The sequence below is a fragment of the Taurulus bubalis genome (genome assembly GCF_910589615.1).
Source record: "Taurulus bubalis genome assembly, chromosome: 8".
In the NCBI taxonomy this organism is placed as follows: domain Eukaryota; kingdom Metazoa; phylum Chordata; class Actinopteri; order Perciformes; family Cottidae; genus Taurulus; species Taurulus bubalis.
This window is the reverse complement of record NC_136596.1, coordinates 17,271,415-17,296,832: the sequence shown is the minus strand read 5'-3', so window position 1 is coordinate 17,296,832 and position 25,418 is coordinate 17,271,415. Positions and strand designations below refer to the sequence as shown.

Here is a 25,418-nt window from a genome sequence, read left to right as displayed (position 1 = left end):
TGCCTGACAAACTTATGTGCTGTGGTGTGGGTCATTTGCAGTGATATGTCTATTCACTATGTGGAAGTGGAGATGGAAGAAAGCAAATCCATCTTGGAGGAGGCACTGGAGTTACGGAAGCGCCGACAGGCTCTCTCTCACTCTGAACCAAAACCTGACCTTGTCCTGGTTCAGCCCATCCGCTGCCTGTCGTGAGTTATTTTACATTTTCTTGTCACATTTGAGCTTATGTTACTTGTCTTTCTTGGGATAGACCAATTAGTACTTGTGAACCTTTTTCTCCCGAGGTATCTGTTTTTGCCCATAGTTTTGTCCTTGTTAAAGACAAGTTGAGCTAATATGAATCAACTCTTGTTGTATCTCAGATGGAAGCACGTGGGGGAGAGCCTTCTTGCAATGTACCGACATCAGACCACATGTGAGCCACCTCGTCCAAGTCTTGGCCGCAGAATTGATTTGTCAGAGTACCGTGACCCAAACTTTCTCCAGAACCGCCCCCAACCCAGCAGCCCTGTCAGTATGGGCCAGACCACCGTGCTGAGCAGCAGCCCCAGCTCATCTCTGCCGCCAATGGCCCTCCCTGAGCCAACAGTGCTGCCCCAACCCAGCACTCAACCTCAAATTACCCCAGCCCAGACCACTGTGGAAGTCATCACCTCCACTCCCCCAGTTGGTAAGTTGTTTATAAAGAGGAGTTTCTCTGTTATTATTTGCAGATTTTCTGTATTTTTTTTAATTGTTTAACCTACTGTATGTTCGCAGTGACAGCAATAGAAGTTTCACTAACGGATAAAGTTAAGAAGGCTCCAAAAAGGAAACGAGTTGTAGAAGATAGTGGGGAGACGGCCAAGCGGCGCTCGGCACGTGTTCGAAACACAAAATGCAAGAAGGAAGAGAAGATTGATTTTCAGGAGCTGCTTTTTAAATACCTGCCTTCCAGGTGTCTTAACATTAAATCACATATATAATGCTTGAATACACAACTCTTTATAGTTTTGTCGGTTAAAAACAATTTTGGTTGTTTTTCTTAGGCTAAAGAAGTTTGATCCTGATGATGATGAGAGTCTGAGTAATCCTGACACTCAGTGCGATAGAAAGGAGGACATGCAGCCTCTACATGGGAGTTGCCTGCCTGCTGACTCGGTTGAATACATGGAATCTGGTATGTGGTTATGTATTTAAAATACACTGTTGTGCCATATTGCTGTTTGTAATATTAACAAATAGGGCTGGCAATATGGCCTGAATTTTTTATCATGATACAGTTAATTTCATATCTCAATTACGATATCACTATATATCCTGATATTCTTTCTGGTAATATAATTAATAATTTGCCTATTTTTGTGTTAATTAAATGTTGACGACGTTATTGTGTTTCAATTTTATAACGAACTTAAGTGCAAAAAATATATAGAAACCGTTTTAAATGAATACACTGTTACACTATATACACTGTTTGGTAATATCATTTAACTGAGTGATATTTTATGTCAAACAAAACCACAGACTTCAAATTTGAGGAATTTGAGCTAGTATGTGCTTGTTATACACTATTTAGACAATAATTGTCTATCATAATATATCATATTCATCACAATACGTTTCCATTGGAAAAACGATAAATCATCTTACTGAATTTTTGCCCAAACCTATTAACAAACTGTACTTTCCCTTCTATAGAACAACAGAATGTCCACAACTTCCTGCTCAATAATATGACCAATGGTGGTTTACTGGATGTGATGATGCGCTATCTGAAAGCAGTGGGTCAGAAGTTCACGGTGGAGTGGCCTCGGGGGCTAACTGCTGTGGTCCTGGAGGTCCATCAAACCTGGAGGAAGTACAGCTGTGGTCTTCCTAACCCTCTGCTTCGGGACTGCAGCAACCAACACATCCGGGTAAATGACAAGAAAACCAGTTAAATACTTAAATACAAATTTTATTATTTCTATAAAGATTGTTTTAAACGTCTGAGACTCACTCTGGATACACTTTTGGAATATCTGCATACTATAGAGGTTTACATAGTTTAAATTTGAACCAGGGATATAACTGTATACTTTTTAATTTTGTCATAAACATTTGCTTGATCTTTTGTCCCCACAATAACTTCTGATGAATGTCTATATCTGCTACATTTACAGGAAATGTTGGCAATGAGCTTAGCGTGCATGGAGTTGCAGTTGGAGCAATGGATACACAACAAAGGGAAGACTGGTGAGTACCAGTTAGCTAACCAATCATTTTTCATTGGATTTGGACAAAAAATGGTTGTTTGACTACACTACTGGACTGCAGTACGTTGAAGCAACAGTATTTAGCCGAGACGGGCTACAATGTCTGTTACTTTTTTCATGTTTTATCTCAAGCACTACTAACTAAGTTTTTAACAAAAATAAAGGTTATAAATCTGTTATACATCTTTCCTCGTGTAGTGTCTCCAAGAAGAAGCAGCAGCATTTGTCCCAGCAGTGATGTAGCTGACTCTGAACTCCCTGGGCAGCACTTCCAGAGTGATTTGTTACTTCTGGCCTTGGGTTCATCCCAAAGAGACCTGTTTGAGAATGACTGGCTGGATGTTATGGTGCGTGTCTACTGGCTCAAGGCACGATTCTTGGCCCTGCAGGTAAAGTCTATATTGTGTTGTTTATTTTTGCTTAACTTTTGATTATACAAGCCCTTTCCTACTCAGCTCAGCCAGATGTGACTTGTAAGGCTGTTTTTTTTTTTTTGTCTTTTGTCAGGGAGACATGGAGTTGGCCCTGGAGAGCTATGATGTTTGTGTTGGTTTGTTGCAAAGCAAACCAAAGACCCCTGAAGGGAAACATTACACCATCAGCCTGCCAAACCTTCGTGTAGATGCAGCAATCTCTGTGGAGGAGGTCAGTGTCCTTAACCCTTATTTCCAACATATTATTATGGTTTTAGAAATTAAAAAAATTCCTGACCTATACAAATTGAAAATGTAGTCCATACTTGATAAAACATTTTAACTTTTTTGCAAGAACCTCTAAGAGCTTCCAGCTGTTTTGACTGTGCGTTTCTTTTTATTTGTGTCTGTCCCCATGAACAGATCGACAAGAGGCTGAAGTCTCTGGAGCGTTGTCAGTCTTTGGAGGAGATCCAGCGTCTCTTTGAGTCTGCAGACTTTGACTCTGTTGTGCGCCTGCTGCAGCCCACTCTTAATTATGGCAACCGGAGTAAACCTCTGGAGTTTGTGAGCTCGGCACCAGAGAGGCCTGCTCAGCTGATGCTACTGCAGGTTGGAAGTGCTACAACAATATTGACTGAACCTATATATCTTTTTGAAATGTGTGACAGTTAACACTGAATTTGGTCTCTCTCTCTCTGGCCTAGAATGCACTGTTGAAGCTGCAGGATTACCAGCAATGTTTTGAGTGCAGTGAGTTGGCTCTGAATGAAGCCCTGCAGCAGCTCAACACTGCTCCAAACAACTCTCCCCCTAGTAAGGAGGAGTGGGTCAGTACTATTGGAAAGTTGCTGGATGGCACCGAGATCTGCTTCATCAAGCACATAGAGCTCCTAAGCAATGTTCCCCACTTCTCTAGTATGGCTCGACTAGCAAACAATCTAATTCAGGTAAGAAGTGAGCCGAAGGAACCATTTAGTTTCATAAAACATCCGTCAAAGTGACACTTTGATAAGAAACTGATCTATCTATTGTGTGGCTTTTTTAAAATTATTTTCAGCTGATAGATCTGAGCATGAATGTGTCAGACGAGCCGAAGGAGCCTTATTTCTTCTCGGTTCTGCCTTGGATCATCTTGTATCGCATTATCAAACACGAGGAGGCTGCTTTTACCTGTATGCTACGACAGCATATATCTGTAGTGGATGATGAAGGTTTGTTGACTTCTTGCTTTCATGCCTCTGGGTTATGCCATGGTAGTTGTCACACCGAATGACCCTTTCGAGTGTTTTTCAGAAGGCTCAGACACTCCCATGCTGCCCTCCTCCCTGATGCTTCTGAACACAGCCCATGAGTATCTTGGACGGCGCTCCTTGTGCTGCAACTCAGACGGCGCACTCCTTAAGTTCTATGTAAGTCTGTTTGAAGACTTTTCTCTGCCTGTACTGTATTCTGACCAAAACCACATGTGAATGCACATCTTGCATATTTGCCTTCTTAATTTGAGTATTGTATTGGTTATGCATTTCTGCTTTTAATTGTTTACGTAAAGCATCTCTAGACCTGACATATTTATTTGTGTAAGAAACTAAATTCATTTGTGTTCACAATTTGAACAGTTTGACAGCTTTACTCTTATGTTTGGTACAGGTTCAAGTTTTGAAAAAAGAGGTCGCAGCTTCTTCCATCAATGACTCTCATCCCTACAAAGAGGAGTTGGAGATGGCCTTGGAACAGTGCTTTTTCTGCCTCTATGCCTACCCCAGTAAGAAGAGCAAGGCCCGCTACCTTGAGGACCACTCATCTCCACAGGTCACTAACTCTGTCTGTCTGGTCATGCCTTTGAATTAATATATTGTAATGAGGATGGCTGCACAGTTAATCAAATATTACTCACTATCAGGATTTTGGCTTACCACAATTAAATGAACATGATTGACTGTGATACTTGCATCTAATAATTAGGGATGGGTATCGTTTGGGTTTTTTCCGATACCGGTGCTAAACCGATACTTTTAAAACGATACCGGTGCCTGAATCGATACTTTTTTATTGCCAAGGCAATTTTCTTTTCTTCAAATTTAACAATATTATTAACTGTTTAAAGTATACTATAGATATAAATAAGTACATACAAAACACGCTTCAAACTACAGCTTCAAACCTTTTACCTTCAAACTATAAAAATATATATTTAAAAAAAGAACAGACACAAGCATCAGGTGGCCTGATGGGACCGTGTGCAACAGAACTCAGAAACTGTTGGGTCCTAAAACTGCTGCTTTACTGGACTACACGTCACCATTAATATCAAATGGAGAGATTTGTTCCATCAAGCCGAGGCGGACGTTCAAAAGCTTGTGCTCGTGTCTCTCGTGTCTCCAGCGATCTCTGTGCGCGCGCCCTGTGTGTGTGTGTGAGCGCTGGAAGCCCCGCCCCCTCGAGCCCCGCTCTGCATGCAGGCAGACAGAGAGCAGAGCAGCGAGTGGGCTCTGATCCACGCTATTTTAATAATCGTTTTTAACGTGCGGGCACCGCACTACCTTTTTAGTATCTATATACCGTGCAACTTTACAGAGTAGGTTAAAAAAAAAAGTATTTAAATCGGCTCAGGCACCGGAAGGAAGCACCGAAATCTGCGTTGCTTTTCGGTCCGGTAGGTACCGCACGCGTTGGAACCGTTGCCATACTGGCACCGGTTCTCGGTACCCAACCCTACTAATAATGCATACTACGCTCATAGAAAACCCTGCAGCATATTACATCAAGCACTTCCTTAACTAATAACCAGCAGGGTGCAATCGAGATGGTTCAGTTGTCATGCCACGTACCTTACAGCCTCAGCCAGTGCAAAACTAACATGAATGTGAGCCTGCATTCCAAAGTAGGAGAGTACTATACTATATATTACTTCTTTTTTAAGTCTTTTGTTGCAAAGATTTGTACATTAGTAGGAATGTAGCAAAACAAGGAAGTGAAAGCAGTGCTCTGTTGATTTAACTGTGAAAGTGCAATTAAATAATTTTGTCCCTAAAATTAGTACATCAAATATAATCGTGACTAGCATTTTGGCCATAATTGTGCAGCCCTAGTCATTAGTTTCATGAACTTGAAGTGACTGCTGCTCGGAAGTTAATCCTTTTAGTTGCATACTGCAAAAGTCAATCTCAGCCATGCTTGCTTGAACCTTTTTCATTTTAACCAATATACATTTTGTAATCTAAAATGCAAAACAAAAAACTCCAACGTGGCTGAGCTGTTATTTTGATAATATCTGGAGGGTGTTAAAGAGGAGGTGAAATAGTGAAGAGGTGGTGAAAATGGCTCACAGTTTTGACTAATTAGTATGATTGCTCACGTGTGTTGGCAAACTTATATAAATGTAGTTTGACTGCCAATGACGCAAACATGTCCCCTCTTTGACATGCACAAAACACAAAGGTCTGCTTCGTCCATTAATGATGTTATGTAGGCTTGTAGCGTACACCTGTCTAGTGTCATCTAATTACAATTGAGGCGGTGAAATGGTATTAATGACACAATAGCATACTGAGTAAGAATTGTTAGCACATTTCAGATCAACAACATACAAGCACAATCAGATCTGCAGCACTTTACTTATCCACTTCCGTCTCCGCCTCTTCAAGCTGTTTTCAAGAAACCCTTAAGATGCAAAGATGTTTAGCTAATCTAGCATCTGTTCTCATTGTGAATAGCTAGATTTTATACAATTTTAAAAGATATGAAACTGAGTCAATATCACATGACAATGTCATGAAGCTTGGTAGATACCACCCCTGGTCTCTTGTATTTTTGTAGTGCATGTGTCCAGCCACCAGGTGGGTGTCATTTCCACAGTTGTGTATCAGTGCATGTAGATGACTGGCATTCTGACTGTAATCATGCAAACACAGTACAAGCCAGGAGATCTTGATCCCACTAATTTTCTCTGGTTCTGTGTCTTATACAATGGACTATGACACCAATGTTTCCTTTGGAATCATTATTTGTTTTGCAGGTTGAGCTACTGTGGTGTGATGCCCTCTTCATGTTCCAGTATTTCAAACCAAAGTCACTGCCTGAATTTGACAGCTATAAGACCAGCACAGTGTCTGCGGAATTGGCCAATCTGCTGAGGAGGTTTGCTGGCATCGCCCCCACAAGTGACACCCCCATTCTTACCATGGACGAAGTGGCAGCCTACATTGAGGGCATGACAGAAAAGGTCAGTTGGTGGAACCCACAGTGAATGTGAGGAAGAACAGTGACTCAGACATCCTAAATAGTTTTACAACTTGCTCTCTCTATTTGTCACTCTTAACTTTCTTGTAACATATGTTTGTCACAAAGAATCATGATTTATTAAAACATTATTGAATTTTGATCTCTTTAAGGCCCCGTGTCTTCCTGAGGGTAGTGCTCCTGCACCTCCGATCATTAATGAGATCTACTACCTGCTGGCTGATTACCATTTCAAGAACAAGGAGCAGTCCAAAGCCATCAAGTTCTATATGCATGACATATGTGTGTGTCCCAACAGGTAGCTCATTTCTCTACACTAATGTCAATGATTGTGCACATTACAAAACATCTACTTATGTTATGAATGTTAGCAAATCAATGTGAACGTGTTTGGTTCGTCATCTTGCATGTTACCATGATACATCAAGTGCAATGACTTTACTAGAAACGTGTATTTTTCCTCAGGTTTGACTCCTGGGCAGGTATGGCTTTAGCCAGGGCCAGTCGTATTCAGGAAAAGCTCAACTCCAATGAACTGAAAAGTGACGTTCCGATATGGAAACACTCCCAGGCAGTGCTTAACTGCTTTAAAAGGGCCCTGGTAATAGACAGCTCCAACCTGTCTCTGTGGATCGAGTACGGCACCATTTCCTATGCTCTGCACACATTTGCTTCAAGGCAGCTCAAGCAGTGGCGCAACGAGCTCCCCCCAGAGGTGGTTAAACAGGTAAGGTTCACGTTAACAAAGTTATCTTGTGATCTGTATTCCCTGTCAGTTTGTGTTAAGTCACCTTTGTCAGTTTTTCCACATGTGAGCTAAACAGATGTCTCATCCATTCTGTCACTTTTGCTCGTTCCACACGTGAATTTGTTGTGGAGTAAATGGATCCTTTGCCTTGAGCTAAATTACTCATGAAGGCTCCCCTGTGTGTTGTTTCAGATGGAAGAAAGGAGAGACTCCATGTTGGCGACAGCATTTCAGTGTTTCCAGGGAGCTTCCCGTTGTGAGGGTGACAGTGATGAAGAAGAGTGGCTCATTCACTACATGCTTGGGAAGATAGCAGAGAAACGCAAACAACCTCCTGTGGAATATCTGCAGCTTTACAAAAAGGTAAACAATTTCAGGTTACAACCTGATTACAACCAAATTTGACCTGATAAAACTATAATTTATGTTTTAATAATGATGAAGAACTCGCGATTCTCCCATGGCAACGACTGAGCCTAACAATGTTAACAGTACAAACAACCGCAGTAGTGCTTACCTGAGGGGGAAGCAGGTGGGTGTTGCACTTCCGTGGTAATTTATCAGCCGTATGAGAGCAGTGCAGAGATGCGGCCGTAAGCTAGCCAACGAGTGGCCATCCCGCTATGATAACAACACACAGAAAAGCTCGGATAACAACACACAACTTCAATCTCTGCTCAGATAGACATTTCTCCACTATATTTTTACAGAGCAAATAGCTGTTTGTTGCTCTATTAATGCTCTGGCTGTAAAACTTTTCAAAGGATATATCATTTGATGTTTTTCACTATCCTGATCACTGATTTTATAATACTAGGGATACTGCTCTCTCACAGGACACAAATATAGGTTTCTTTACGCTTAAAAGGTGATTTCCATCACCAAAATACACTCTGCAATGTGACGAGCATACAGTGTCTGATTTTCAAATTAATCAATTTCCTTGAGGTTGAACTCTTGCTTTAATGACCCCGTCATGTTTTACCCTAATGAGAATCATACTTCAATTTAATGGACAATATTTTATTAATTTATTTAGGCAAGTAGGGAACATTTTATATAGTTGCTTTAGATGATGGTCAAAATCATGGAAATAATAACCGTAGTTGAAAGAACTGGAATAATCCTTCGGTTAATTGCAGACATTTTTCTTGCTCTCCCAGGACTTGTTTCATAACCCGCCTACAGAAACAAAGATCGCTGAGTTTCCGCCCTCGCAAGATGTTTTTTTTCCGAGAGAGAACAATGTATGGAGTTACTCATCGCTCTGTTGTTCTGATTAGATCCTTGGAGGCAGATGAACCTGTATGATTAATGTCATGGAGTTCAGCAGAGGATGAGTGGGGCAGTTTGAACACCGTAAACCCTGATGTCCGCACACATGGCTGTCTTCTTCTTAGTGCACTCCTTTCGGCCATTTGACCTGTTAATTTCTATTGCCAGATTATTGGGATGGGTTGGTAACTCTCTCCTCTTTTATATTTATAGGCAGCTCACTATCTGCATGAAGAAGCTGCTAGGTACCCCCGGAAAATCCATTACCATAATCCTCCTGACCTGGCCATGGAGGCCCTTGAGGTAAACTACATGTTGCCTGTAGCTCAAATAGCTTCTAGTTGTGTCACATTGATTGTGTTATGTTCGATTCGACTGTATGAAGGCATTCACATTTAAAGACATTGTACACGAGACATTTTTTTCTCCAACTTAACTTCTTTCTTCTAGTTGCATTTCCGTCTCGGCGCCACCACTCTAAAACTATTAGAGGGGAATGTGCCTCATCGGGAACACGAGCTCTTTTTCAATTTGCTGGTCGAAGCCGCTACTGGGCCATTTGCAAGGGGGGAAGAGAAGAGCATGCCAAGCATGCCTAGGTCCCTTGAAAAGTAAGATACAGAGACATATATAATCCAGCAGGAATTACGAAAAAAGCATTCAGTCTCATACCTGAACATTCATTCTCAATGTTGTTTTTGTTAATTGCAGGGAGAAACCCCCCTCCATGATGGATGAAGACTTTAATTGCTCGTCAGTTTGCATAGGAAACGTCCTTAGCTCCTCCCACATGTCAGCTGCCACCCAAGGTCTGACATCCCCGCCTTATGTGGCCACGCCGTTTGACCATGATTACGCCAAACGCAAAACACTCCGACGGCAGCAGTGGCAGCAGCAGCGGAATGAGGAGCAGCAGGCTGATGGTACAGTCCCAGTCCTAGACACTGTCTCTGGGGTTGGGCTCTTTACCCTTTCTGCACTGGGACAGGAAGCCCACTGGGGAGTGCTCAGATTGCTAATCACCATGCTTAATGGCTTTGGTTTCAGTTTCAATGATCCCCATGCACTGGGTGATTGGGATGTGGTGAAATGGGCAATATGGCTTCTGATTATTTGACTAATTTGCTATGCCTGACAGTGCGTGCGAGTGTGTGTGTGCATGCGTGCGTGTGTTTCCTTACAAATCATATTGACTCCTAATGTTTTAATTGTTGCTTTTTTGTAACTTCCTTAAGCCTATACCATCGTGGAGACATCACAGCAAATTCTTAATGATCCTAATTGTTGCTTCACTGTGTGTTGGTTCAACAGAGTGGTTTGCATTTTCAGAGATTCCTGATTCTAATCCAGAGCACTTACTTTTATATATTTATCAGCAAGCACCTGCCTTATTATTAAAAACTTTATTTAATCAGGTTTTGCAAGAAGCCTTTGAGGACAGCAACATAAATGAACAGAGATGAGACTCACAACAAACCAGCAAGCCAACCACACACAAGCACACATATTATACAAACTGCATCAGCAAAAACTACGGCTACATGGTAGTTCTGATATACAGGGAAGCTTTCAGTGTTATACAACCCTCATAGAAATGTTTACTTTACTCTTCTGGATGTGAAAATAGAAAATAACTGTTTCTGAAAAATAGACTTGATAGTGGCATGAGTAACGTGTTGGATGTACATTATTGCTTTCAGTTGTGCGTGTGTGTGTGTGTGTGTGTGTGAGTGTGAGAGAGAGAGAGAGAGAGAGAGAGTGTGAGAGAGAGAGAGAGAGAGACATTATAACCATTTTTGGGTATACTCTTGTACTTGCAGAGTTGACATGCTAATTGTCATTTCTTTGACAATCAGTTTGAGAGTTTCAGTGGTATTTTCTATCTCATAATTGACAGAAAACAGTCATATACTTACACATTGCAGCCTGGATTTAGGCTTCAGGAATCCGAGTTAAGATTTTGTATTACTTGCTACTCTGTGCAGAGTATTGTGAAACATAAGCCTAATTGCTGTTTGGAGAAAACAGTCCTGACCATTTTTTCCCATTTGACAAAAAAAACTTGACATCTGTTCACCTCCCCCATGTGTCATGTTTAGCTTGAATGTGCAAATAACGCAGCCATATTGCCCATGTTGCCAGTTTTGTCACCCTTTCCAGATTCCTTCCTACCTACCTACCTGCCTGCTACCTCTTTGCCTGCTTGCTTTTACCACCTGCTTTGCCATTTTATATGCATGTAGTTCTAATGGGGTGAATGTCTCCACGACTGGACAAAGTCAGTCCTTTATCACACTTCACTTAATTGTCTGGTGTATCATGTGGTTACATCTTATTTAAAATTTGGTGTGGGTTTAATTTGACATAAAGTCAAACTCTCTTTCAATATTTCAAAATCTCGTGAATCATGTGTTGCTGTGTTCCACTCTATGGATATAATTTCCAATTATGGCCAATTAGTGTAAAAAATGTCAAGCCAAGAAGAATGTGGCTGCCCTGTTGTCAGGTGAAAATACCCCTCCATGCACATGTTTGCTTGTAGGGGTACAATTGTTCTGGCTTGAGTCCTGCTTGAAGGACAGCAAGGTGACAATAGTGTGGGACCTGATTCAGACATTCTTTTATCTAATAATTATCTGTAAAAATGCTCCTTTCTATGATCTCCTGTTCCTCATCTACACATTTGAAGTATTCTCTCTGGGTGCCCAATAGTCTATTGGGCAAACTATGGTTGGCTATGAGTGTCTTTCCTGCTCTGCTAAAGAGGCAGCTCTGGGTTATATCCACGGATGAAATCACAGGCCTTATTTTTTTCTGTTTCGGTGAACAATATTGATCTTAAGAAATGCTTGCACTGCACTTATAGATATTTGTGTCTGAATCAGGTTCAACATTTTCAAGGAGAGAGGCATCGAATCTGTATTCAGTTGTCAAGAAAGGTAATTTATTTATTTTTTAGGGAAATTGCAGATTTTTTTATATAAATTCAGAGATACAGATTTCTTTTGATTATATTTTAAAACCAGCTCCCCATATCTTCAACAGCCTCACCAGAGTTTGACCATGATTACTGCCTGCCCAGGTCTCCAATGTGGCTGGCTTCCCTGAATGGTACTGCTCTTCAAACCCACCAAACTCTTTAAGAGGCTATGTTTTTAATTCAAAATGAAGTGCATTCTTGTGGGACCACACAGTTGTCAGTTTACACAAACGTTATCGTATCATACTAACTGTGCTGTTAACTCATGACTGAGTCTTTTTCTTAAAGTCCCCATTGTGCATTATTTACTGAAATAGCAAAAGCGTATAGCCCTTCTGATTCTGTTAGTTAGAGCTCCCTCCCAAGGACTGTATTTTTGCTGAGGCTGCACAACAAGGCAATTAAGAGGAACGCTGGTATTTTGGTTTTGGACCAGTTACAAAAAAAAAAAATCTCCGCTTTTTAATAACAATGTGTCATTTAAGATGCAACAATCAGTTAATAATTGTTGCTCATTCACCTATTCTTGTTTCATAATTGTATATGTATATTTTTCCCCCACATTATACCAGGCAATGTTTAGCATTCAAAAACTAGTCGTAGCTTGAAAAGGCAAACAGCATGCTTTTAATGTATACCATAACACATTTTGGATAATTGGTTGAAAGTCATACTGTAATCTTAATTTATAGACCAATGACAGATTGTCCCAAAGAAAATTACAGTGTAATATATTTTTTTAAAGAAGTACGTAAACCCCCCACATTTCAGACATAATTTATCTATGATATTCACAAAGGCTGAAGTAATTTGTCTTTATCTGGGGGCATACAACTGGAGGCATGACCCATGATGTTTTTTTTGTTTTGGCAGAGCGCAGTCAGGACAGTGAGGTGGTGATTCTCTCTGACTCCAACTCCACCCAGGATGCCTTCACAGATCCCACCAGCTCGCAAGACAGCAACCACAAACCAGCTTCTGGGAAAGCCAGTTCGTCCTCATCAGAAAGGACGACCCCTGTGAAGGACGACGGACAGTTTGCATCTGAGGACACAGGTACATTCGGACTGAAATGACCAATCTTGTCTTGCTTGACCATATTTAAATGTGCACAAAAAACTATAGTCAGGTGTTGTGTCTTGATGTTTAAATGCTCCATATTAAGCAAGCAGAACACTGGTCTAACATGCAAAACTCAAGTCCTAAGGTTTTTTTTATTTATATCCTGCTTCAGTGTTACATGGAGAACATTCTGGCACCCAGGCGGAAGAAAAAGTTATCCAGGAAGTAGTAGAAGCTGTGTTGGTGACACTCCCTGAGGCTTCAGAGCCCAAGGTCTCTGTGGAACCTTGCTCTCATCCTCTGGCTGTCCTAGCCACCCCTCCAAAGCCACCCCACTCTCAACAGGCTGCTCCTCAAACCCCAGCCAGTGAGGGAAAAAAAAAACCAGAGCCCCCCGCTGAGGTGATCGAGGTGCCCAAGGCCCTGCCCACAGAGCCTGGCGACCAGAGACGAATGCTGGTGGAAATGTGTGTCGGCGCTCTCTTCCTCTGCCTTGGCCGCTTCCCTCAGCACTACAAGAGCCTCTATCGCCTGGCCTTCTTCTACACTAACAGCAAGACCCATCAGGTCAGTCCACCCCTGTTCATTGATGGCACTAGTCCATTCTCATCGCATGTCAAAGGCCAAGTCGTACATTAAACCTAAGCGATAAACCTATAATCGGTATCCCCTGTCAGTAATGATGACATTTAAGGAAGATGGGGCTTGCAAAGAATCCCTGCAATTTCCTCAAAATTCTAATTAACTTTTAATTTAATTATTTAAATGACAAGCATATCAGGGCTGTAATGGCTATTGGGTTTAGGTTTTCCTTGAATCTTTCCAATGGGTCTGTGAGCTCTGCAGTAATACACAAATTGCTGAAACAGCCTGTGTTGGCTGTAAGGCTCTGTGGGCAGAGGTGTGCGTGGGTGGTAGCTCACTGCTCTCTCAGCCAGTTTGGCACAGGGAGGTTGCGTTGAGCTTTCCTCTGGTGGCATCCTTCTGTCAGCACTCCATTTGTCGAACTTTTTTTATTCAGCCGTTGTCCCTACTATAAGGGTGAATTGGGAATGGAAAAGTCCAAGCTCTTTTAAATGTTATGTTTTGTAATATGCTCATTTTGACCTTGGAGTAATATATGTGCAGCATCATGTATTTTGTGACTCGCTGCGGTAATGTCTTCCTAATTTGCATTAATACTGAAGAAACCGTAGGCATTTTTATTTATTATTAACAGCTAGAATTAAGTATTAAAGATGATTTCCTTGAGGCTCAATAAAATGCAGAATAACTTTTTAGAGGCTTACACAGGTGCTAGGGTTTTCCTCAGTTGTTGCCACCGTGGAGTTATAGCAGTACTGGATGAATACAAATGCACACTGGCCGTGACTTGATGTCAGTCAGTTTATGTGATGCTGTTGACACAGCTTGCTGAGCTGCCCTCACAACCAGACGCATCCAGTGTCAAAAGCGTCTAGGCCCTTTTTGTTCTCAGGACAACTGCATCTCTCACATTGACTGGCCAGCTTTGTCCTCACTCCAAAGATTGAAGGAGAGAGAGCCTGCAATTTCATGCTGTTGGGAAAGATAACATGAAATGGTGTTAGCTTGCTATCTTTTCAAACAGGTCACTGGTGTAGGCACTGAATTGTGAGTCATCACTCTGTATTTTCCTGATTGCAAATGAGCATAATGTTCTCCTTTTTTTTTTTTTTTTTTCTTTTTTTCTTTCTGTTTTACAATATATGAATTACTGGATGCAAAGATATCTGTTTGTTTATCACTTCTGTCAATCTTTTCTGTTGAAGAGGTGGTATCCCCTTGGTTATCTAATTGGGAATACTGCCGTGGGTATACAGAAGTGTGCATTCAAAATTATGTTTTCTTCTTTTCATTTATTTATTTATTTCCCGCCACAGAACCTACAGTGGGCCCGAGATGTGTTGCTAGGAAGCAGTGTCCCATGGCAACAGCTGAAGCACATGCCAGCACAAGGACTTTTCTGTGAAAGAAACAAGACCAACCTGTTCAATGTAAGTTGTTTCACCAACATGGCTTTAACTCCTCTCCACACCATCATTCAAACTATTTAATCGCGATACATCTTCGAGAGCAAACTCTCATTTACGGTGATGTTGAGCGTATACAGCACATAATAGATCATAATAAAAGTCAATCAATTTATCAATTAAAAAGCAACTGCATACTAGAGTGAAATGTCCTTAGGACATGTTTGATGAGGTCCAGAGGTCCAGACCAATAATTTGATAAAAGGTGGCAGATCAGCAACAATGGCTTTTTAAAGATAGAGATACTGTTGCACATCACCACCAACCTTGTTGTACAGAGTACAACGGTGAGTACCAGTAATATGCACGGGAGTAAATCTGAGGGCGAGTGATGTACGGAACCTAAAGAGTGGATCACATCTTCAAAATCCTTAATTGCTTTAACACATTTTGAAGACACCTGTCATCAGTGGATGTATAATCCATTATAAGAACACCAAAAGTAAGTTAAGATCTCATTAACATTGTTTTATGTGCGGCAGAAGCAACAGAAAACATTTCACTTGACTGACTTGTGATGTAAACAAAGTTTCTTAAAGTGAGTTTCAGGGAAAGTATTTAGAAATTAGAAATGAAGATTCAGGCGTGCCTGACACAATGGAAATCGCTACTTGAAGTCAAATGAATGAATGCATTATTTCCCCTCAAAATTGGAGCACAGCACCTTTCAAGGTTCTTGCAAATAAAGTATTATTCCAGAATCAAAATTGTCACCTGGGCTAAGCCAAGGTTACTGGGTGAATGTGTTGACACATTAAAAAACATTCACTTCTTGGTCTACCGGTTAGCTCTGGCCGAGAATCAATGTGCATATGTAGAATCAAATCTCCTCATAGTTTAGGAATATTTCAAAACAAATCCCATGTATTTTGCAAAGATACAAAATACCCGTTTTACATACACAGAAGCACTGTTCATACAGTAATGTGCTAGACTATAAAATACTTCTGAATGTGTTGTCTAAATTGAGGCTTCATCATAATGCATACTTGCACAGTCACAGCTAATGGTGACTCCCAGAGGAAGAACCAGTTAAGCACTAAAGTGTGTCCTCACGTTTGAGACTAATGAGCTGCATGCTTGTTTGCTGTGAGCTAATGATTGGCGAACTACTGTTAGGTTTACCCTTTTTACATATTTACAAATGTTATTCATATAATTCAATTGAATGCACAAAAATCAGCCCTAAATATGAATCACTAGATACATGCGGTGCTATGAATACAGTCGAACAGTAGAGGATTGTTTAATGATCTGCCTCTCAGAATTACAAGGTCTCTGCTTCGAGAGAAGGAGATTACTGACTGAATTCATCATCTGGTCTGCATGTCAGTTTGTTTAACGCTTTTCACTTGAAGCAGCTATGTCTTTTCAGTGACTGCAAATATTTGGCTTATTTTTTTATTTTGTTCCTTGTGAGATTTGTCGAAGCCTAAATGCGCTCACTTTTGTTACTGAGCAGATAATACGAGCCGAATGTTGTATCCTGTCAACATTGCATACAAGTCAGTTTTCTGGGAATATTTAGATGGTGCACATTATTTTGGACATTTGATTGCGTGGGCTCGAGAGTCAAATGCTGACTGCAGCAGGCTCTTGGTAACAGACTGTAGGGACGATGTGGGCCAGGGCGGAGCTGGAGGAGAGTTCTGCAGCGCTCCGGCTCCCACTGGGTTCTCACAGAGCCCCTTCTGGATGCAAACCTGCCACCCTGGCATGCCAACTGTTGGCACTTAACTGTTCCCTTCAAATGAAGCCCTCTCTCTTCACTACCACAGAACAATACAAACCTTTCTAAATATTGATCAAACATGCCTGTTTTCATTGAGTCTATGAGTTCTGGGTAGTAAATTAACAAAAAGTTGTGGAAACGCAGTATATCGCCTTTATTTTCAGCCTTCATTTCGTCAGCATCAAGAGAGTGACGACAATCGTAAATTGATAGAAAGTCATTGTTCAGAACACTATTTATACCAGGTAGACGTGGATTTTAGGCCAGCACTCGTAGTCAGCTTTTCTAAGCTGTATACATTCGGCAAGTCAATCTCAGCTGACTGCTGCGATCAGCCGGACTTATCACTCAGTGCCATTATTTGATAGATATAATGTATGTGTTCGATTTTTATTTCTCCAGTTTCTTAATGACCAGCATGACTGCTGCCACAAAGGGTGTTTATCATATCAAACATATGGCATTTTGATGTCAAGAACAGTTGACTCTGCTGAGTACGCACCTCAATGAGACTGATGGAGATCCCTAATGTAGGTCATGATGCCCTACTTTCCCCTCTTGCTTTGGCTGGAATACACTAACTGGGGCCTGCAAAGTAACCTATATATTGCTGTTTAGAAATGATTGATGACGAGGTTGTGTTGCATAATTTATTGGTGTGGTTGTCGGGATGAGTGGTCTCTAGGGGGGCCAATTCACTTTTAAACTAATGATAAACTCACACCTATGCATGTAGTTGTCATGGAGTCAGAGATGTATAATAAATATAGTAATATGTCATGGTATACTTTTTTGAGATACATTATTGATACAATGACGTTTGTTTTGTGATTCTAGGGCATGTAGACTTTTTTTATTTTGTATTTTAGCCACTTACTGGCTGTTTGACATTTTAAATGATGGCATGTATTTTTATTGACGTGTGTGCTAGTTAACAAGGCTCAGGCTAGGGCCAAAATCTTCTATCCAGATTATAGGTAATTTCATATATTGAGAACAATATATATCTTAATGTTTTTTCTTGTTTGAATTACACCATACATTAAAAAGGAAAAGTGAGTATTTTGGTAATCACCATATTATTGCATTGAAAGACGATACGTTATCATATTGAGTTTATCGCCTAGCCCTAAATAAGACTCATTACTTTACTTGATTCTTCTTTTAATGCTGCTTTTAAATCCCTACACCCAGAATATATCTGCTTTTTGGGGGTACAGGTATTGTGAAGTAACATAGACCCTGGCAGACTATTGCTAAATCCTCTTGTGTTGTAACAATGTCATCATTGTGGGTAAATTATTATAATGGAATATTGTAATGCAATTATTCCCAGACCTTGTTACAGAATATTGGTTTTAATGGTGCCGTAATAACAGGCCCTCTGGCTGCTCAGGACTCCTGAGATCGTGAAGAGTCCCTGTGTGTTCACTCCGGCACGGTGTTTCCTCCTCCCTCTTTCCCCTCGACCAGACACGCACGCGCACACACACATACACACACACACACACACACACACACACACACACTCACACTCACACTCTTGCTTACATATTCTTCCACCCACTCGCATGTTCTCTCTCTCCGAAGCTCCAGAGAAGATGGACGTTCTTGTTGCTACATTTCAGAAAAACTGAAATCCACCCTGGTCTTGCAACTTTGCGGAGAACATGTTTTGAACAGATTCAGTTTTTTCAGAACCAGCAGTCATGTTTGCTTTGACTGCTTGAATGTAACTTTACTTATAGGTAGGCCTCAGTGTCTTGTTATATTCAGTTGGAATAGTCTTCTGGGGAACAGTTATTGCTTGCTTCGGTTTGATGTATGACTCAAACATTTGTGTGCTCAGCTGTGCAATGTGCTGTAGGTGGAGCTTCATTTAGGAGAACCTTGTTATTTTTTTTTCTTAGAGGAGGAGAATTGGCCCAATGTTGTAGAAGTTTGTTTTGATTCGACTTTGATTGAACTGGGTTGAATCTGGCTGCTGGTTTGTTTTCCATTGCCTTCCTCTGCTCTTTGCTGAAAAATGTCACACTCAAGTTTTTTCCCTCACTCATACCACAGGAAGCAGGAAAAACAAGGTGTGTTTGCGAAGTATGTTTATAGTGGCCAGCTGAAGAGACACAAGCAGAGTTGAAAAAGTGGAAAGGAAGAAGGTGAGGGCTGTTGTCGTTATACTGCTGGCTGAACAGATAAGATTGCGTTGTGTACACTCGCAGTGTTTCCTCAGACCGCACTGGTCTTCAGTCGGTGTTTCTGTGGTTAAAAGGGGGTTTACTCATACAAACCTGTTTTTTGTTTTTTTAACTCAATTTTTGTTGCTTCTTTTTCCTTATTGGTGTGCCATCCTCTGGATGCCTCCCACTACATTGATGTGGTGGCATTGAGTTCATTTTTCAGCCAGTTTATGTTCTCTTGTTCTTTTCCTTCTGCTCTGTTTTCAGGTTGCTCGCGCTCTACCCCTCCCCCTGGCCCTTCTTCTCTCTACTCATCTCATCTCTCTGTTGCACTCGTTCTGCTTCCTCATTACTCTCTCTCTCTCACTCCTCTGTTTGTGTGGGTGTGTACTAATGGGGCGGGAGTTTCTCGTTTTGCATCCGATTGGCTGGCAGAGAGGCCTACGAGGATTGGCTGTACACTGTGTATAGTGCGAGAGAAAGAAAGGGGGGAGATAACTCCAGCAGGCTGGGGTCAGGGGAGAGCGGAGATAGAGTGCGTGGGTGTTTTTTGTTTGGAGATGGCAGGGTTTGAAGGCAGGAGAGGAACGAGTCGGTGGCATACTGAGCTTATAGGCCCCGACTACAGCGCTGTTTCTCCTTCTGCCAAGGCAGCTGCCTTTCTCCTCCTCTTGTGTTCCTGTTCTGCCGTGTGCAGCTGTGCTTCCTTCTTCTTCTCGCTGCCCTAGCACCCAAATGCAGTCCACCCCTTGCTCTCTCAGCGTGAGCCTCTTTCAGGGTGGAGGCGCTGCCAGGGCTGCTGGTGCTGCTACTGCCAGCAAGAAACTGTCCAAAAGAATACTAACACAGGCGCAGTGGAGTAGCTTTCTTTGGTGATGGTGAGTCGCTTTCTCTCTTTTTCCTCGTGACTTTTACAAAATCAAGCACAAGTTTGTGTTAATCTTTGTGTGATCAGAGTTCCTGTGTCGTTCTCTGAGAGTTTGTTATATACTTGGAGTGGTCTCCTTAATTCAGTGATGCTCTTGTTGAATGTTACAGATCAGCAAAAGAAAATGCATAAGTAAGTCCTCCTGAGGGTCTTAAATGTTCAGAAATTCTGCATGTAAGACATAAAAATGCAGAATGATAACATTTATACCGACCAAATCCAGGTAGCAGGTTACCATTCATCTTGGATTGTTCTTATAAATCCCATAGTCTAAAGTTGTAGTTGGTTGTTGAAATAGTAATAACACTCGCTTTGTGCAAATACCCTTCAGTTATTATGTTTTTACATGGTCATATTTTGGGCCTGTGCCTCTCCTGCCACTGGCGGCATGTTAAGACGTGAGTACGTGAAGTTGATAAGACAACAGGTTGAGGATTTCCTCCAATCATCTTGTTCAGCAGGCAGCTAGCATTTTGTTTTGGACCAGGCTTTCACACAAGGAAGAAGAGGGACTATAATTACTTTTTTGTCATGCTGCAACGGTATGTTGCTGTCTGTAATACATGAATAAGCGACTAATTAGGATTTCTTAATGGTGTGACGTGCCTTCTATCGAATTGTTCTCCTAAACGAAGAAACCCTTTTGACCCATTTGCACCAAAGGCTTTTCTCCTCATGTATTTATCCCTTGCCCATCCCTTGTTTGCTATGCATCTTAATCTCTCTCAGATTTTTGCATTATGTATTGGTCACATCTGCCAAAGCTGCTCTAGATATCAAGCAATGGTCATATGTTCTCACAAAAAAAGATGCTTAAAATCATTGCAGTTAGTCTTACAAATCTGCTTTAGCTGTTGTGCTACAGCATAATCTGTGTAAAGCCATGGCTCTGCTTTCCCTAAACAGATTTGCTGCGGTTGGATGGGTCTTTGATGAAGAACTCTCCTCCATTAGAGATGGGCGGAGCCCACCCCCTCATCATACTTGTCTTATTCTTGTTGGAGACAATCTGTGCATTGAAAAGTTAAAACCATCCCATGCTCTGCCTGATCAGCAGCATATGATAATATATCTTATAATTTTTATGCAGCCATTGGAGCCATAAGCTTGAGCTTTTAGTTGACCCCACTAGATCTGAATTGGTATCATTTCATCATAATGAATTGGCTGCTATATCATCAGAGCAGAAGAAATGTATTTCTACATTAATCTTAACAGATGCCTGCAAACAGAAAGTCCGTAGCCCTTATGAACTAATAGTGAAAAAAGCATCCTTGATTCAGGATTTTTCAAAGGACGTCTTGGATGTAAACACAAGAGGGTTGGGTTGTCTGGGATGAGTTTCTATATTAGGTTTTAGATGGCCAATTTGACACTTTGTCAGTGAGATCTATCTCGTGTGCAGGCTATAAAGCTTAGTTGTTACTCGGCGCGGTGAAACCGGTGCCAGAAAATGACTTCATCACAGCTTGTGGCGCTTGGTAGTGTGCTCGCTGAGCACGCACTCAGTTTTTCACTCATGACTGTCACAAATAGTTCACTAATAAAATAACTATTAACAGGTCTAAGGATTTAACAAAGGCAGCCAATTAGCTTTTAAATGCTTTAGAAACAGGAGGTCTTAAATATCCACATTTCCGTATACATGTCGGCTAAATCAAATTAACAGGATATTAACATGGCTTGTATAAAGGCCTGAGATTCGCGTTAATTACAGTTCCTCCTCGGCATTGTGGAGGTTTGTTTATGTCGTTTTGCTGTTAACACCCATTGTTTTCTTGCTTCTTCTCAGTACAATTTGTTTGTACGCCCTCTGGCGTTTTGGAGAATAATGCAATGAACATTGCATTATTGAGCATAAACGTTTTTGTGCATGCTCATAGCTCAGATGTTATCTGTGGAAACTAGTAAGTAAGTAAAAACAAGGTTTAAGTCTGTCCTTAGGAATGTGATTTTGTTTTGAGGCCTCTCTTCACTGCTTTGTTCCACGCCGGTGGCTTTGGAAATGTCACCTAACAATCTGACGCTCCCTAGTGCCTTCAGCCGCTGATACAGCCATCTCATTCTCGTTTTGTTCTAACCTGATATGGTCATCTTTGTTTGGTCTCGCACACATTTTCTGAGGCCAGACGCTGCATTCAGCACCATGTGCTATACGACTGTACACAGACTAGGCCACCATCTGCACTCGCATCAATAGCTTCAGAGTGCAGAACCTCGGCTCGCTTCACCTGCTGAGAGGACATGTGCTCACCGAAAAGGTGGACCACCTCATCACTTTCTGCAAAGGAGATCTCGGTTTGTTGGCAGCCAGTCTGCTCTTCTGTTGCTTTGCTTGGACAGAGCTGAGCACTAATGAGGCTGCCTATCATGTGTGCCCAGAGAGAAAGCCCCCTAGCCCCCCCATCCCCATCCCTTTATCCCCACCTCCGACATGGCCAGCCAGTCTGCAAGATCTCTCCTGCAGCCTTCCTATCCCCTCATTAGGGCTTTCTTGTTTGAATGCCCCGCTTTTAACTCCCATTAATTCCTCTTGCATTTTCCTCTACTTTTCTTTCAGTTTGTCTATGTCTCCCTGTTGATTGTTTCGTTGTCTCATACAATATGGGCCTTTTTAAAAACCCGGAGTAGCAGCAAAAAGCAGTCATAGAAACATAACTTCCAGAATTTCACAAATTAGGGTAAATTAATATGGATTAATGTGTGTAACTGATGCATGTTTTAAAATCAAATTCCTGCTGTACTAAAAGCTAAGGCCGCACCAACAAGTGTGTTTGTGGAAAACATAATATTTTTGTTTATTGTTTGTAGCACAGTCGAACTTAACGCCACATTCTGCGGCTTCTTTTTTTATTCTCTCTGCCTCCTTCAGGGCATCTGGCGTATTCCAGTGGATGAGATTGATCGCCCGGGAAGTTTTGCTTCTCATATGAACCGATCTATTGTCCTCTTGCTGGAGGTGTTGTCTCAGCTCAAGGATCACGATACTCTAGTGAAAGTGTCTTTTATGCTGCAGAGAACCCCTGACCAGGGAAAGTAAGGAGCCACTTGATATGACACTGTTGTTTCTGTTATGTATTATGATTTGTTCCATGACATCTCTCTTGCTTCTTTCTCTGCTACGAAGGAAGTATTTACGGGATGTTGATCGCCAGGATTTGGCCAAGCGAGCATTCTTCCTAACTGTAAAAGTCCTGGAGGACAATCTGAACAGTCTCAAAAGGGTAAGCGAGCACAAATCACGACATACTTCCACAGTCACTAAGAGCTGAGGACCGCTTAGCGTTTTATACGTCTGGCATTCACCCAATTCACATTTTGACTGGTTCTGTTTTCTTTCAGGTGTCTGAGCAGCTTCACAAAGCGCCTGTGCCCTCAATGGGGGAGATGACCACAACGGACGCATCCAACAGGCCCAGTTCGGAGGACGCCAAACATGCTCCACCTAAGAAGCCTGGGATCACAGAGGGAGCCTGTGCCACTGACACAGGGCCCAAGGAAGCCTCCCAGGCACAACACACCCCACCACCGCTAGCCGTAGATAAAGGGAGCAAAGTTCAGGAAATCTGCCCTGGGAAGGTAGAGACTGCTGGCAGTGAGGGACACAAAGCAGGGCCAGAGGAGTCCATGGAGCTGGACACTGGCCACTGGAGAAGGCCCTCTATTACCACAGATTCTCAGGGCAACCAAACGGAGGTTGAGACCTCCCTGAGTGTCGTGGAGCCCCAGCAGAAAGTGACTGACATCAGCCGGACACCAGAGCTGTCTCTAGAGGAGTTAAGTATCAGTTCCAGGCAGCAGCAGCTCCAAGCCTCGGCAACCAAGGTCACTGTGGCAGCCAGCGGGACTGATCAGGGGCTACTCCGACGGCCAAACAGGAAAAGAAAGCTTCTTGACGATGTGGAGTCCGGAAAAACGTTGCTGCTTGATGCCTACAGAGTGTGGCAGCAGGGCCAGAAAGTCATGACCTACGACCTGGCCCGCATTGAAAAGATCATGTCAGAGACGTACATGCTCATGAAACAGGTAAAACCTTTTAAAGCTGTACAAAGATACACACAGATAGCATTATTGTTTTGAGTATATGCGCTGCAATAATTTTGTTATTTTGCAAAGTCACGCAAGCTTGTTATCTGCCACCTAAAATACATTGTTCTTGGGAAACCCCTCTCCTAACTAAACTAGCAACACAACACCTATTGTAGGTGAGGGACTTTACCTCTTTCAATACTGTGATGAATCCTGCTCATATAGTGCGGTTTTCATTTTACTTGCAGTAACCGAAATTCAACCTCTGACGCTCCTGAAACAAGCTGGTTACTCTAAAAGTAACCACAGGGTATTTTCTTTTGCGTGATGTCACAAGTAGGCTGGGGGAGCTGCTTTGTTGATATATTTCTTTTCAGTTAAACTTGTGAAATTGATGAATCTCATTGCATGCCCAACTACATTTTGAATGTGCTGAATCACTTTTCTAGTGTCTGTCAGCCAATTTTGTCTCATTTTAAAAAAAACGACGATTGAACGGTCAAAGACTAGTTTGTAACAGAAGAGGGCTGCTATATGTACGACTATGCTTATGTGACATTCATAAAATCATTATGTTAACCTTCTCCTGCGTAGGAAGTGTCAAAGAAGCGAGAAATTTCTTTGTATCTCTCTAGAGCTAATGTTCAGTAGTTGAAACTTTTAGTGCTTTCTATGGCATTGACGCTGTAGTTACAGAACGGCCCACATCAGCATATAGCCATATTGAGCTGAAGATCAATGCTTGCCTTACAGAAGACCATGTCATTAGCTGTGTACTGCCAGAGAGCTGTATCTGGAGTGGGAGGGTAGTAGGCGAGGGACAGCTGGAGAAATCAGAGGAGACGGGCGCGCTTCAGCAGCTCTTGTTGTTTACGGGCAGGGGGGTTCTTAGGTGTTTGTGTTACAGCTACGTTTTTGTTTTTGTTGTTCCTGTGCTCTTTAAGAGGTGGTAAAGAGAATATTTTTCGTAGACATACCCGTATAAGAGAGTAGCCAGGACCTGTTGCCTGTCACTAAATGAGTTGTGCAATTAATATGCCTGGACGTTTTCCAGAAGCATCTCCAGTTTCTGCACCAACTTGAACGAACTGCAGTGGTTTTGTGGTCTGCTGCATTGCACAGCTGCATGTGGTTATAGTTGTTTTGATCTGTAGCTTACATCGTTTGCACTATGTTCATGTGTTGCTACTTCCGCATATTGCAGTCAGATATTAAACTTCATTCAGCTCACTCTTAAGGGATTACATTTCAATGAATTGTGTGTTCTAGACAGACGCCATTAGAATACAGTATATCATTTCACATTGAGTTGATGCGCTAGAAATGTTTGCTGTTGAAATTCGCTCCATTCTAATAGTAATTATTATGTGATATTGATATGTCATCGCTGCAAACTGTTTTGTGGTTTGACAAGGAAGGTTTACAGAGAGCTAGACATGAATTGAAAGCAGAGGGCTGTCCTCTGTGATGCACTGAAGCTTGACTCAGTCCATTTAACAATTGGCATAATTTGAAAACTCGAGGCCGCTGTAAAATTCCCT

General features: G+C 41.8%; 1 protein-coding gene across 1 annotated transcript in view; it reads left to right on the top strand.

Moving 5' to 3' along the window:
- cabin1 (calcineurin binding protein 1) overlaps nt 1-25,418 on the top strand; it is a gene marked incomplete at its 5' end in the record, with an annotated part of 36,307 nt that overhangs the window by 2,297 nt on the left and 8,592 nt on the right. Inside the window, 28 exons of the mRNA XM_079222906.1 lie at nt 42-191; nt 366-673; nt 763-940; nt 1,032-1,162; nt 1,684-1,901; nt 2,148-2,220; nt 2,439-2,629; nt 2,748-2,885; nt 3,077-3,265; nt 3,361-3,603; nt 3,714-3,867; nt 3,950-4,065; nt 4,304-4,465; nt 6,672-6,878; nt 7,048-7,193; nt 7,361-7,622; nt 7,836-8,006; nt 9,132-9,221; nt 9,369-9,529; nt 9,630-9,841; nt 11,804-11,857; nt 11,964-12,029; nt 12,772-12,954; nt 13,133-13,527; nt 14,862-14,975; nt 22,721-22,884; nt 22,976-23,072; nt 23,191-23,874. Of these exons, the coding sequence (XP_079079032.1) occupies nt 42-191; nt 366-673; nt 763-940; nt 1,032-1,162; nt 1,684-1,901; nt 2,148-2,220; nt 2,439-2,629; nt 2,748-2,885; nt 3,077-3,265; nt 3,361-3,603; nt 3,714-3,867; nt 3,950-4,065; nt 4,304-4,465; nt 6,672-6,878; nt 7,048-7,193; nt 7,361-7,622; nt 7,836-8,006; nt 9,132-9,221; nt 9,369-9,529; nt 9,630-9,841; nt 11,804-11,857; nt 11,964-12,029; nt 12,772-12,954; nt 13,133-13,527; nt 14,862-14,975; nt 22,721-22,884; nt 22,976-23,072; nt 23,191-23,874 (5,257 nt within the window). The remainder of the gene's footprint in view (nt 1-41; nt 192-365; nt 674-762; nt 941-1,031; nt 1,163-1,683; nt 1,902-2,147; nt 2,221-2,438; nt 2,630-2,747; nt 2,886-3,076; nt 3,266-3,360; nt 3,604-3,713; nt 3,868-3,949; nt 4,066-4,303; nt 4,466-6,671; nt 6,879-7,047; nt 7,194-7,360; nt 7,623-7,835; nt 8,007-9,131; nt 9,222-9,368; nt 9,530-9,629; nt 9,842-11,803; nt 11,858-11,963; nt 12,030-12,771; nt 12,955-13,132; nt 13,528-14,861; nt 14,976-22,720; nt 22,885-22,975; nt 23,073-23,190; nt 23,875-25,418) is intronic.